The sequence below is a fragment of the Chelonoidis abingdonii genome, chromosome 5 (assembly GCF_003597395.2).
Source record: "Chelonoidis abingdonii isolate Lonesome George chromosome 5, CheloAbing_2.0, whole genome shotgun sequence".
NCBI classification, from domain to species: domain Eukaryota; kingdom Metazoa; phylum Chordata; order Testudines; family Testudinidae; genus Chelonoidis; species Chelonoidis abingdonii.
Window position 1 is genome coordinate 47,148,459 of NC_133773.1, and position 13,057 is coordinate 47,161,515.

General features: G+C 41.7%; 2 protein-coding genes across 8 annotated transcripts in view; one reads left to right on the forward strand and one right to left on the reverse strand.

The window, feature by feature from the left end:
• Positions 1–5,226, reverse strand: part of SCLT1 (sodium channel and clathrin linker 1) — a 109,157-nt gene extending 103,931 nt beyond the window's left edge. For 2 of the 6 annotated variants that reach the window (XM_075066275.1, XM_032776479.2), the window contains exons 1-2: positions 4,856–5,143; positions 73–140 (exon numbers count right to left, since the gene is read on the reverse strand). In XM_075066275.1, the coding sequence (XP_074922376.1) occupies positions 73–140; positions 4,856–4,889 (102 nt within the window). In that variant the 5' untranslated portion in view covers positions 4,890–5,143. Of the gene's footprint in view, positions 1–72; positions 141–4,855; positions 5,146–5,173 lie in introns of those variants that run through there. The other 4 variants (XM_032776482.2, XM_032776481.2, XM_032776478.2 and 1 more) reach the window with 3 other exon arrangements.
• Positions 5,227–5,794: 568 nt separating this feature from the next.
• Positions 5,795–13,057, forward strand: part of C5H4orf33 (chromosome 5 C4orf33 homolog) — a 42,807-nt gene continuing 35,544 nt past the window's right edge. For both annotated transcript variants that reach the window (XM_075066277.1, XM_075066276.1), the window contains exon 1: positions 5,795–5,998. The gene's annotated coding sequence lies outside the window, so the exon portion shown is untranslated. The remainder of the gene's footprint in view (positions 5,999–13,057) is intronic.

Consider the following 13,057-nt stretch of genomic DNA (forward strand, 5'->3'; position numbering starts at 1 on the left):
TGCAGCGCACATATACTGAGGTCTTACACCAATGTAAATATCCTCAGTGTTGACATGTCCTAATTAACATACCTGCACAGAGGTAGTCCTCAAAAGGTTCTCTGCTTGATGCTGTCTGAGTGCTGCATTTAGTCTATGATCTGGAAGGAACAAAAAAAAAAAAAAAAGCCAAACAATCAGTGTATATATCTTTACCTAGATTATACGATTGCTTAACTGGGCAGTTAAAAGTAGTTTCACTGATGTGGTGGATTGCAGGCATATGTCTCCCTACATTTTAATGAAAGTATTGATTTTTTGAAATGTACAGATTCTTTATAAAAAAGTCCATCTTTGTAGGCCACACAATTTTTCTTGTAATAAACAGTAAATGCAATTTCTTGCATTACCCTGTTTTTTTAAAAATATTTTTATAAAGCTGTTTGGCTCCTAAATAATGCAAATATGAGAAAAGTTGCAACATATATAACACACAGCACTGAGGGAATCAAGCTACTGAGCTAGTCTGATCAGTGAATTCCTTCACATGCAGCTACCCTATTACACCTTAGATAATTAACCCAAGAGGGACTTGGCAAATTTGGGACAGAAAATCCTGTGGATAAATGCATCTGGGCATGGCTGGTTACCTTACAGGATGAGATGCGGGGTTGGCAGTTTCCTGGGGGAAAACTAGTTTACGAAAGGGCGCTGCTAAAAACTGGCTTAAATTGGGAAAAATAATTGCATTGGTATCCAGCAAACACAGAATAAATCTTTTCAAACTTTAGATATACCCATTCAAAACTGAGGAGTACGCTGAGTCTGTCCACTACATCAAAGTTGGTATTCTGCTACAGAATGCTGCATGGCAAAATGGACCCAGACTGGTTGTCTGGAATTCAGCATGCTCACAATTGCTTAATGCTTCAAGCCTACAACTCTGCGTTTTCATAAAAAGTGTTTTTGACTTTTGTTTATATAATATCAAACTGAAACATGAGTGATATGTACAACTTCCTTGAGAAAATACTTAAATATACAGACATTCAGATGTTCAATATTATAGTTATATTAGTATTATTCCTCCAGCAGTTTTACTCTTCATTGGTGCAACCCTAAATTAAATCATCAATCTACTACCACACACAACTAAAACTAAATAGTATGGTATGCATTCATGAACCACATTTTAAGATACAAAATATCTAAAACTAGAACTAACTGGCTTTTCCCAGAATGGTAAAAAAAAAACAAAAACCACACTTGGTAAATACCACGCCATACCTGAGAAGCTGAGGAAGCATGTCAGAGTCAGCTTCTTAGAAGAAGCTGAATTAGAGCACCAATGACATCCAAAAAAAAAAAAAAGAGGTCACATTATTTATTGGGGAAGGCCAAATATAACAGGAACTCATGGCAGCACTTTGCGGTCATAAAGAAAACGGAGAATTCCAGATTGGCTTAATTAGAGTACTGGTACGGCTGTGTGTGCATGTGTATGTGAACAAAAAGCAAGAGTTTTGTTTTCTTCCTTGTGTCAGAGCTCTCTAGCATTTGGCAAACACAAAGCTGTGGGTGACAACAGGTTTGCATGGAGAATGAGGAAGAGTAAAGCAAAGGGAAATTAAGGAGAAAAAGCCATTAACACAAAGCAATTATTCCAAAATTAAACAAAAGTATACTTCATTTTTTCTTGATGTTTCCCACCTAAAACATGAAAATATGAACCAGCAAAACAGCTATACAGCTTCTTGCTAAGGAAATGTTCATAGTAACGCAGCTATTCAAAGAAAATTATAAGAGACAGTGATGATTGTCTTAACTCGACTGCTGCTTCAAAATTTCCAATTTATTTAAATAAGGGTCATGCATGCATGCTTTCTGCAGACAACGAACATACTGCAGTTAACTTTTCACTTTGTTTTGCAAGACCAAAAGCACAGATTATTTGCTGCAAATGTTGCAAACTAATCTTTCTGCACAAAGCAGTAAAGGATTCATAAGAAAAAACTTGAGGTAGTTTAGAAATAAGCACTAGTATGAACGTCGGGGGGGAAAAAAAAAAAAAAGAGTTACACTTAAAAGCAACCTAACTTCAGTTTGTTTTTTTAGAGCTCTCACTTCAGTAGTTATTTATGTATATACATGAAATACATTATGGTGTTTTCCAGAAAAATATTTAGAAATCATTCTGCACACCTTTTGTCACACCTCTCCCCCATCATTCTTTATTACTAAGGATATTTGCTTAAATACAGTATCTACTTCCTAAAGAGGATATGTAAATACTACTACGTTTCTATAATTTTTAGTCACATGCTTCATCTGAAGAAGAAACAGCTTAAGATGGTATTTCAGCATATACCTGAAGGTTTTTTTGTTTTTTTTAATTATTCCCTTACTTTTGCACATCTGTGAAATCCATATCTTATGTAGGCCCTGATCCTGCAAACACTTATTCATATGTTTAACTTCAATGGGACTATTGAAGTGCAGAGAGTTAAGCACACGTTAGCATTTGCAGGATCAGGGCAACTCCTGATCACCATGAGTGCATGCTGGGGTGAGTCTCACCTACTACAAGCCAATGCTATTAAACAGAGCCCCACTATAGGTACTGATGAGTTCCTTTTAACAATATCTAACATTGCACATTCTTAAAGCATTCTCCCTATGAATATAACAAACATTCACTATTTTAAAACCTTGACTTCTCAGCCATGAATCAAAAAACAATGAATCATATCAGAGCGACAGTAAGCCTCTAACCAATATCTCACAATTGTAACCTACACTCATGTAGTGTGAGAATATAAGTTAAACTCTACCTTTGTCACTAGGTACTGTCCTGGTACCTCTTAACAATAAGGCTTTTGGGAAGTTAAAAGCAAGACTGAAATCCCCAGACAGATTAAGCAAATTACATCAATTGGTTTGTGCTGGCCTAGACAGCGTGAACTCAGTTTTGATGGGGAAAATAATGGAAGTATGCAAGTGCAAAAAAAGCAACAATGTCATAAATACCAGGCACTTAAAAAAAAAAAAAAAAAAGGCAAATCAAAGCATTGAGCTAGGTGCATCAATCACACAAGTTACTATTCAAAAACGTAACCTTCCCCCGCCAATAATGGAAAGAGGATCTGATACAGAAGCTTTTCTTCTCCATTACAGAGGTGTCTTTTTATAATTCGAAAGGTGACTTTTCACCTGGGGTCATCCAAATCAGCTGTTCAATATACTTCTTTATTTAAAAAATAAAGTTGTGCCATCAGTGGCAATTCTAACCATTACATATTACTCCACTTGTTCTGTTAAGCAGTTTGTTAAAATGTTAGCAGGCATCCTTGATGCAAGCTCTTGTTTCCTTACCTGCTAGCAGTCTTCCCCACATACTAGTAATAGCAGCTGAGATTGCATTTATCTATACCAGAGGTCCCCAAACTGTGGGGTGTGCCCCCCTAGGGGGGCACAGAGGGCCTGGGCCTGCCCCTATGGGGACATGAAACACCACCAAGCCCGGGGGCAGCTCTGCACCTGGCTGTGGGCCCAGCTGCCCACCCCAGACTCACCCCAGGTGCAGCCCCGCTCTTGGCACCAGCTGGGGGGGTGGGGTGTGTATGTGCACAACCCTGAAAGGTTTGGGGAATCACTGATCTATACAGTACAGCAGGTCACTTCCTGTTTACAGAATGCAGCCCTATGGACACACCAGAAAAATGCTGTAGAGCTGGAAGATCTTATTGAATATTTTAAATTTAGCTTCCTCAGAACCTTAGTAATTTTATTTCTCAATTCTATCAATGCAGAGCATCACTTACAAAAGAATAATGCTGATAACAGTTTGTAGTGAAGCCTATTTCATGAAAAATAACTTAAAAAAAAAAAGCCTATTCTCACCAGTAAAAGGACAAAACATACATATTCTAATTTCGTAGTCCCCCCCAAAAAAAGATTAATGTGGGGCTTCTATGGATACACAAGAATCAAGTTTCACACCATCTAGTTGCATAAAAACAGAAATACCAAGCTCTCATCTCCAGTCCTTCCACTCTATAAATAAGTCTCAAAAGACGACTAAGAAAATTCCCAGCATATCTGACAAAATTAGGGCTTGTCTACACTTACATTTTACAGCACTCCAAGTTGCTGGCTCAGGGGTGTGAAAAATCTCTCAATACCCCCCCAAGCGCAGCAAGTTTGAGTGCTGCAAAACACTAGTGTGGACAGGCTCCAAGCTATTCCTCTCGTGGAGATGGATTACCAGGAGCGCTGGGAGAGCTCTCTCCCAGTGCTCGCACATGATCACACACTCACATCAAAGCGCTACCACAGGAGCACTCCCACAGCAGGGCTGTGAACTTCCCAGCGTAGATGTAGCCTTGGAGAAAGGCATTACTGAATACTGAAAGAGGAGAGGCAACACACTGGGAGTGCTCTTCTGCACTTATCTTAGACACAGCAGAAGGAAGCAGAAGTCCAAGTAGGCCCCTTCCAACATGTCTAATCCTACAGTGCACATGAAAGCTAAAAGTATAAACAGTCAACAGTGAGACTGAATTTTTGTTTATGATTGTTATTGAAGACAAACCAGATTTGTTGACACAAAGTTATTTTCTTAACTAAGTGTTAGGAGAGAGCTTTACATAAAGTAACTCCCAAAATTACTGTATAACAGAACAGTGTTGGGAGGTGGGGTAAGGGGGGTGTTCGTTTACTCTGGGACTAGGAGGAGCAGGTTTCCCATTCAGCATCCATCTCTCAAACAATATTCAGGGAGTCGAACACAGTTTCAGGCTGTGGAAAAATGTAATTGCAAGACTTGTGTTTAAGTGCACCAAAACTATTTTAAGTCTAGGTGGAGCATGGAGCTTACTTTGATCTCTTAGAAAGTTGGTCTCCATTGCCATATTTTAATCTGCAAGTGCAGTCCAATGTTGGTAATAAAGAGCTTCTGTAAATTGCTGTTTTTCCAGCTATACTGCAGAGCCTGCAAGAGACAAAAACAATAACCAATCATTTTAACTGTAAACAACAGCCTATTTCGGCGCGTCAGTTTCATTTTGTCTGGGTCTGGCAAAGCGTTACAGCTTCCACTCTGCGGGGGAAAAGAGCCCAGGGAGCAACGTTTTGTCGGTCAAGCCGACCACCTGCCCCCCTTAATTAGCGCCAGAGGAAAATCACAGCCTCCAACCCCAAACCAGCAGCTCGCGCTCTGCCCAGGTGTCTCCCAGCAGCTGCACGCCTCGCCCCGCCCCCAAGAAGTGCCCGTGCTGCTACCAGGGGCGGTGCAGGCTCGAGCTCCGCCTCCCCGACCGGCAAAACCCACCGGGCACTAAGCGGGAGGGGGACGCCCCCTAGGGCTCCGCACGCCCTGCCCCAGCGAACCCCGGGCCGCCCTCGGGAAGGCAGTGAGTGGCAGCAAGAGGCTCCTGCGCGGAGCACCGCCGCTCCCAGCTGTACGAACCCTGGGGCAGTTCGGCGGCGGGAGATGGAGACCGTGGGGACAGAATGACCGTTACGCCAGCGAGGCTTGGCGAGCCCGCGCAGCGACTCGCCCAGCAAGGTGCAGCAGCCAGCTCCTTCCTACCTGCCCCACGCGCCCTGTAAACCAGCCAAGCCACACTTCCACCAACTGCCTTAGCGACCGAACGCGCGAGCAACTGTCCCTCACGTGACAGAAACCAATCCACCAATCCGGTGTCACTTCCGCATGACCATGCGGGTCCGCCTTTTTCCCCCACGTGGCGTAAGGAAGGGCCAGACAACTAGGGGGCCGCGGCTGTGCAGCAGTGCGCGGAGGCGCGCGGTAGGTGAGATCGCCCGTCCCCTTCCATTTAGGGGAGCAGCAGCAACTGCTGCTTTAGCTGTGCTGGGGACTGGGAGCCGGGTGCCGGGCACACTTGGGTGGGCGAGGCCTACGGGCTTGGGAGGAGTAGACTAGCAGGAGAGTCACTCCCCATTAGAACTGTTCCCCGCCGAGGGCTGGAATGGACCCAGCAGGCCTGCCTGTCAGCAGGTATCTCTGAAACCCACCGGGAGAGCTCGTGTGTGACCCCTCCTGCGCCCCTCCAGTGCTGGTCCGCAGAGGGCGTGTTTACACTGTAACTAGATACCCCTGGCTTGCCCATGCCAGATGGCTCCGGCTTGCAGGCTGGTTAATTGCCCTGTAGATGTTTGGGCTGTGACTGAAGCTTGAGCTCTAGGACCCGCAAAGTGAGAGGGTCCTAAAAATCGGGCTCCAGCTGGAGCCGGGAAGTCTGCACAGTAATGAAACAGCATTGCGTCCTAAGCCCCGTGAGCCTGAGTCAGCTGGCAGGAGCCTGAACTGGCGCTGGCCAGCCATGAATATATAGTTGCAATGTAGACATTGTCATGCTTTATGAGTATCTGTTACTGCTGTCAGTTATTCCATCCACTCAAGTGGCAGAGATCTGTGGAGTGGAGCTAACCCTGCTAAGGACCCTTGTGGGTATCCATATGACGCAACATGATGGGATTTGTTTTTTTGTGTTTTGTTTTTTTTTAAATCTAGGAAACTACATACAAAAAAGTAGTAAAAAGAACATTATTAGGATTGCAAAGTCAAGCACTCAGAAGTCAAACACGTGAATTAAAGTTCCATGTTCAACCTTAATTTGGTCCCTTTGTGTGTATGCATTATTACAATTTTGAATTATGTGATCATATACTATTTTTTCCTGGAATTTATTTTTATTCTTCTTGAGAATTCCTAAAATAAGCCAGAAATGTGTGTTGGTCACTGCTAGATCTTCTATTCTAACTCTAAAAAGTATGTGGTATAGTCAGCACCAAACTCCATTTTTCTTTAGCTCTATAAGGGATGTGTGTAGAGATGCCAATAGCAGAAACAATCCAGTACCAGTAAATTTTGGCTCCGCGCTTAGTTATATATTTAATAAGTAATTTAATGCGCTCAAAGAGCTGTGAGTATATAAATCAAGTACTGCTAATTGTTTTACATTGTTAGCTTGAGGCTATGCTATACACGTTTCTTTCACATGGTTATGAAAGTTCCTTTGTGGTTGAGCCTGTTTAATCAGAATTTGCATATGTTAATTGACTGGTGAGTATTTTGGAGTTTTCTTATAGCAAATGCTAAAGCATAGAATTATTGGGAGAGTAGATATCTTTGTACTCTGTCACTATTTTAACCCATTTCTTAAGCAACACCTACGTAGATTTAGGTGTTAATGTTGTTTTCTACTTGAAGAATAGAATGGTGACCAGCTCCTTTCAATTTGCAATATATGCTGTCTCACACATTAAGGCCTGATCATGCAATCCTTATGCAGGGGAATCTGTGGACTTCAAGAAAAATGTGCATATGAGGGCTTCAGGTCAGGCAGTTAATGCTTTAATATTACAAAGACCTTTACCAGATTCTTCAGATGTGGAGCACGGAGTTCTGAAAATGGCATGAAGGGACAAGAAAAATTCTGCATTCCTGTATAGAAGAGTAGACCTCACTTAAGTCAATAGGCCAAATTAAAAGTAAAGTTGTACTTGCTTATATAATGTCTGAATTTGGCCCTATGGGAGTTGTATTCACATATCTGAAAAGAGAATTTGGCCCTCTGTGTTTTGCATACCTCTCATACTAGCAGCTGTTTTTTCAGCCGTCTTTTATATGTATTTTTTCCCTATAGTAAGAGTAAATCTGTGGAGTAAGGCCTGGTCTAAACTATATGCTTAGGTCGACGTAACTTGCCTTGCACTGACCTAGGGTATGGCTACACTCAGAACTTCAAAGCGCTGCCGCGGCAGCGCTTCGAAGTGTGAGTGTGGTCGCAGCGCCAGTGCTGGGAGAGAGCTTTCCCAGCACTGCACGTACTCTACCTCCTCATGGGGATTAGCTTGCAGCGCTGGGAGCCGCGCTCCCAGTGCTGCGGCACTGTTTACACTGGCGCTTTACAGCGCTGTATCTTGCAGTGCTCAGGGGTGTGTTTTTTTCATGCCCCTGATCGAGAAAGTTGCAGTGCTATAAAGCGTCAGTGTAGCCAAGGCCCTAGTTGTGAAAGTGTTGTATGCCTATTTAGTAACACCACCTCCCAGAGCGGTATAGACTCACGGTCAGTGTAATTAGGTTGATGCAGCATTGCTTATGTTGACAGTTACTGGCTGTCGCGCAATGCCCCACACTGAAAATACAATCAGTACAAGTGCTCATGGTGAGGACACACACCACCAACACAGGGAGCCAACTGTGCACACATAAAGCGATTTAATAATTGTGGAGGCTGTATGCCGATATAAATTAGGTCGACATAATTTTGAAGTGTAGACATGGCATAAGATTCCAAGAATGTCACCTTTTACTCTTAAGCCTAGGACGTTTGTTGACTCAGTGTGAAGCAATGAAAGCAGCTACAAGCATGATTGAGAGCTTTTGTTCAGAATATCACCAGGTTCAGTTGTCACTGGGTTTTACAGTCTCTTAATGTCAAACTTTCAGGTTTTCAGCCATTTTGACTTTGAGTTCCACCTGTGTGGTGTACAGCTAGAGTAAGGCAGTGGCTCTCAACCTTTCCAGACTACTGCACCCTGTTCAGGAGTCTGATTTGTCTTGTGTATCCCCAAGTCTCACCTCACTTAAAAACTACTTGCTTACAAAATCAAACCTAAAAATACAAAAGTGTCAGCACATTATTACTAAAAAATAGCTTACTTTCTCATTTTTACCACGTAATTATAAAATCAATTGAAATATAAATATTGTACTTACATTTCAGTGAATGGTACATAAAGCAGTATAAACAGGTTGTGTGAAATTTTAGTTTGTACTGACTTTGCTAGTCCTTTTTATGTAGTCTATTGTAAAACTATGCAAATAACTAGATGAGTTGAGTACCCCTGTTTGAGAACCAATATCTATGCTATGCCAGGATTCCTAGATCACTGTGATATCAGAGGTAACTCAACCAATCACTAGCCTTACCCTACAGCTAAATTGTAAGAAACAGTTAAATGAGGGAGACTGTACAGATAGTGGATTATTTGGCCCAGACGCCACACTCGCACCCAACTGATGCTCACACAAATCAATATCTCCTAGTACAACCCGCCCCCAGACACTAGTCAACACAACCAGCAACTCCAGACACGCACCCCGGCACAGCTTCCCCCCCACCCTTCCCAAGGGAGCTCACTTGCCATGGGATGGGGGTCTGCTTTCTTGGTTCCCTCAGGTTCTGTTTTGGGGTCTGGTGGTAGGCTGTAAATCCTGCCCCAAAAAGTGTTGTTTCCCTGGATCACTTCCTACCCGTCCCCTTTCTTCCCCAACAAATTAAGGAAAGACATTAAATAACTGGAATCTGTAGAGTGCATGACAAACTTGGATGTGACCTTTAATGTTGATTTTTAAGTTGCCCATATAAAAGAAAACTGAAATCAAAAGTAAAGTCTCAAACCTTCAGAGCATCACAGGTTTTCTCTGAGCGTGGCAAAGTCCCTACAGCCTGGCCTCAGGCAGCAGGAGTTCCTGCAGTATTCCTTGCCAGGAGCTTGGAGTGTAAGACAGTTTACCTCTATTGTCTGCTAGCCTGTTCTTCTGAGTTCCTCCTCCAAGTCATGCCTGCTTTTCATGTGTGGTGTGGTGTTGGGGGAATGGGAAGGGGAAGTGCCTGGGCCCAATGCAGCTGCTTAATCCCTTCCTTACTAGTGTGGGGTTTATATACTCTATCACGTGCCCCTAGACCCAAATCAATACAAGCACCCACACAACAACACAACCAGCATGCACATTAACTCCAAACACACCTAGCTTCTCATGCAGCATGCACCCCTCAGTTGCCACTTGTATAAACTAACATAACTGTCTCAGGACAACACAGTCCTTACACAAGTAAACATAGCCACTCACACAGAATGCAGCCAGCACATACAATAGCCCCCAACATCACTCTGAAGGCTGGAATGCCTGAGTGCAGCAATAGAAACAGTTATGTGCATGGTTGAGAGCTCTTTTTGTTTAGAATATCACCAGGTTCAATCTTAACTGGGATTCACAGCCTGTTGCCATCCAATTTTTAAGTTATCAGCCATTTTCGGCTTTTATATACACATGAATTACACCTGTTCAAGAGCATGGGCTTTCAGCTACTACTATCTTAATAAAATGCGTTATTTCCTCTTGTCACTTCTAGTACTTGCTCTTCTATAATTCTAACCTGTGAGACTACCGTCAAGTTTTATGCTTAAGGGGAAGCAGCGCCTGCTGCTGTCAGGAATTGTAACCAACTACCAAAGAGGTAAGAAAATCTTTTCATTATTGTTTTTCTTCTGATAAATGGTTGGTTTTTATGTCTTCTGCAAGGATAATCTCTGGATTTCCCCAGATTTTTTCTAATGAGGGAGAGGAGAAACATAATGAAACGTAAATGACTGAAAACCCAGAGTGTCTCTTCACTAAAGCTACATAATAGAATCAACATTCTATTTTTATTTTTAGAAACTATTACTAGTGTTTATGTATGAGTATATATGTTATGTGTACACACACAGGTTTTGACCCTGTATTGTACAGGTGCAGAGTGTTGTACCTGTAGGCAAAAGGTAAAAAATGATGAGCAGGACAAAGGAAGCCTCAGATCCTGATCTGCATAACCACCAAATTAGTGCTGTCTAATACAGGAGGGGAGCATGAAGCTTTGTTTACATCCTCAGGCACACTCATTCTGTGCCCTTTTTTACCCTGAGCCTACAGTGGGCTTGGGGCTTACCTTCACTAAATGTGGAGAATTACACATAGGGGCCCATCCAGCTCCCATTTAAGTTAATGGAAATCTTTCTGTTCGCTTCCGTGGGAGCTGAATCAGAACCCTAGTTGCTTAATCTTAATTGTGTCCACGCACATCCTCTGTGTACATGTCTCTAAAGCACAGTCACCTTATACTCTTGCTGCTCAGTCCACAAGGAGTTATAGGATCAAGGTCTCAAGAGGCATGTATGCAATTAGTGACCTTTTCTGATAAATCTTTGACACAATTTTTTCAATATTAAAGCAATTATCTAAAATGTTATCCACAATATATAACCCTTTTATAGTTCTGTATAGATGAAAAGGTGCATCATCTCATGTACTAGACATTAATTCCTGCCCTGTTTTGTTCATTTGGTAATGTATGTTTTATTTATCCACAGAAGATCTTCCATTAGCTTTGTTTTAGAATTTATTCTTCTTCCCTCTGTCCTTCCAAGAAATCATTGGCCTAATACTTTTCTGGAATCTTTTAAATTCTGCTTTTTCTACAGTCTGAACCATTTTACTTGTTACTTCTCCTTTATGCCCCAGTGCTGCAAACACTTATGCATGTGCTTAACCATAAGCATGTGTACAGTGCCACATATTTCACATACACAAGTATTAGCAGGATTGGTGCCTGGGTCTCATTTTCTAGCCCTTGATGACTAAGTTTTATTTTTTTCAACTTGAGCAGTCATGCTACATAACAAACTGCCACCACAGCCAAAATTGACAGTAAAGGAAACAAGCCATAAAGCTCCCCACAGTTTGTGGCCCTATCCTGAATTAGTCTTATCTTTTCATGGCAACAAAGTCATATTGAATTGAACATTAATTGTTTATTTGCTTAAAAAAATAAAACATTATTTAAAGAGACATTGTTAAGGTTATTGGCCCAATATTTGAGTTCTCTTTATTTGCTTACTTGTTTGCAAACACCAAGGGAACTTTTAAAAATAAGTATTATTTTCAAACATGTTTTAACTTTCTCCCATGCAGAGAAAAACAATACGTTTTAGTATCTCCACATTCATGAGTTTCTTTACCTAGTTATCCTCACTCTAGCTATTTTATTGAGCTAGGCTCTATTCTTTAAAGGAAAAGGTGATCCTCCCTAATATATATTTATTATATTAACATTTCAATGTAAATATGTTGTTATTTAATGGAAACCTGCTAAAAGCATGACTGTAGCTAACAATTGTCAGTTTATGTTCTAAATAGTCAAAATCAGAAGACCATAATATTAAGGCTGACTGGCTTTCCCCTGGCTTAGTTGCAATCAGTGATTTTACTTCTAAAAACTGGATTGTTGTTCAGATGCATGAACTTTTCACAGAGAACTTGGAATGGTTTGTGGAATTTCTGCACAGTTCAGTACATGGCAGAACAGCTCTGCTCTATCTAGATAACTTGCTAATTGAGTATGGCTATCCTTATTCAGTATGTACGTGCCTCAACTGTCTGCTGGATGTAATTCACACCTGGTTAGAGTATATGATGATGATGTCCTCTGAAAGCTAACTACTGTTACAAAAGTTACAGTCCCATCACCTGCTTGTGTGAGCATGTCGCCCTCCAGTGGCTGCAGGCTAAAAAGGATATAAGACCTAATGTTCCTACACAAGTATGAATGTTTTTCTCCTGTTTATAATGTTAAAATCTGATACAGTTTTTGAAATGTTCTAATTTTGAGCCAGACAATGACATGCCCTTATCCATCCATGACATGCCCTTACATGGGTAAACACCCTTTCTGCCCCCTCCACACCAGGTGAAATGTACTGTCCCCCATGCCTACTTACTCAAGATGTTCCTGCTTTTCACTTTGGTTTGTGGCAGATCTGGCATTACCCCAACATAGGCCACTGCCTTGTAGAGAGCATTTTTGTGAATTGTAAGTGCTAAGGAAAATTAGAGAGGCTATCAAAATTAAGAACCCAATAACAGTGGGAGATTTCAATTATCCCCATATTGACTGGAAACATTTCACTTCAGGACAAAATGCAGAGATCAAATTTCTTGATACTTTAAATGACTGCTTCATGGAGTAGCTGGTACGGGAACCCACAACTCTAGATTTAATCCTGAGTGCAGCGCTGGAGCTGGTCCAAGAAGTAACTATAGCAGGACTACTTGGAAATAGTGACTATAATACAATAGCATTCAACATCTCTGTGGTGGGAAGAACATCTCAAAAGCCCAACACTGTGGCATTTAATTTCAAAAGGGGGAACTATACAAAAATGAGAGGGTTAGTTAAACAAAAGTTAAAAGGTACAGTGACTAAAGTGAAATCCCTGCAAGCTGCAT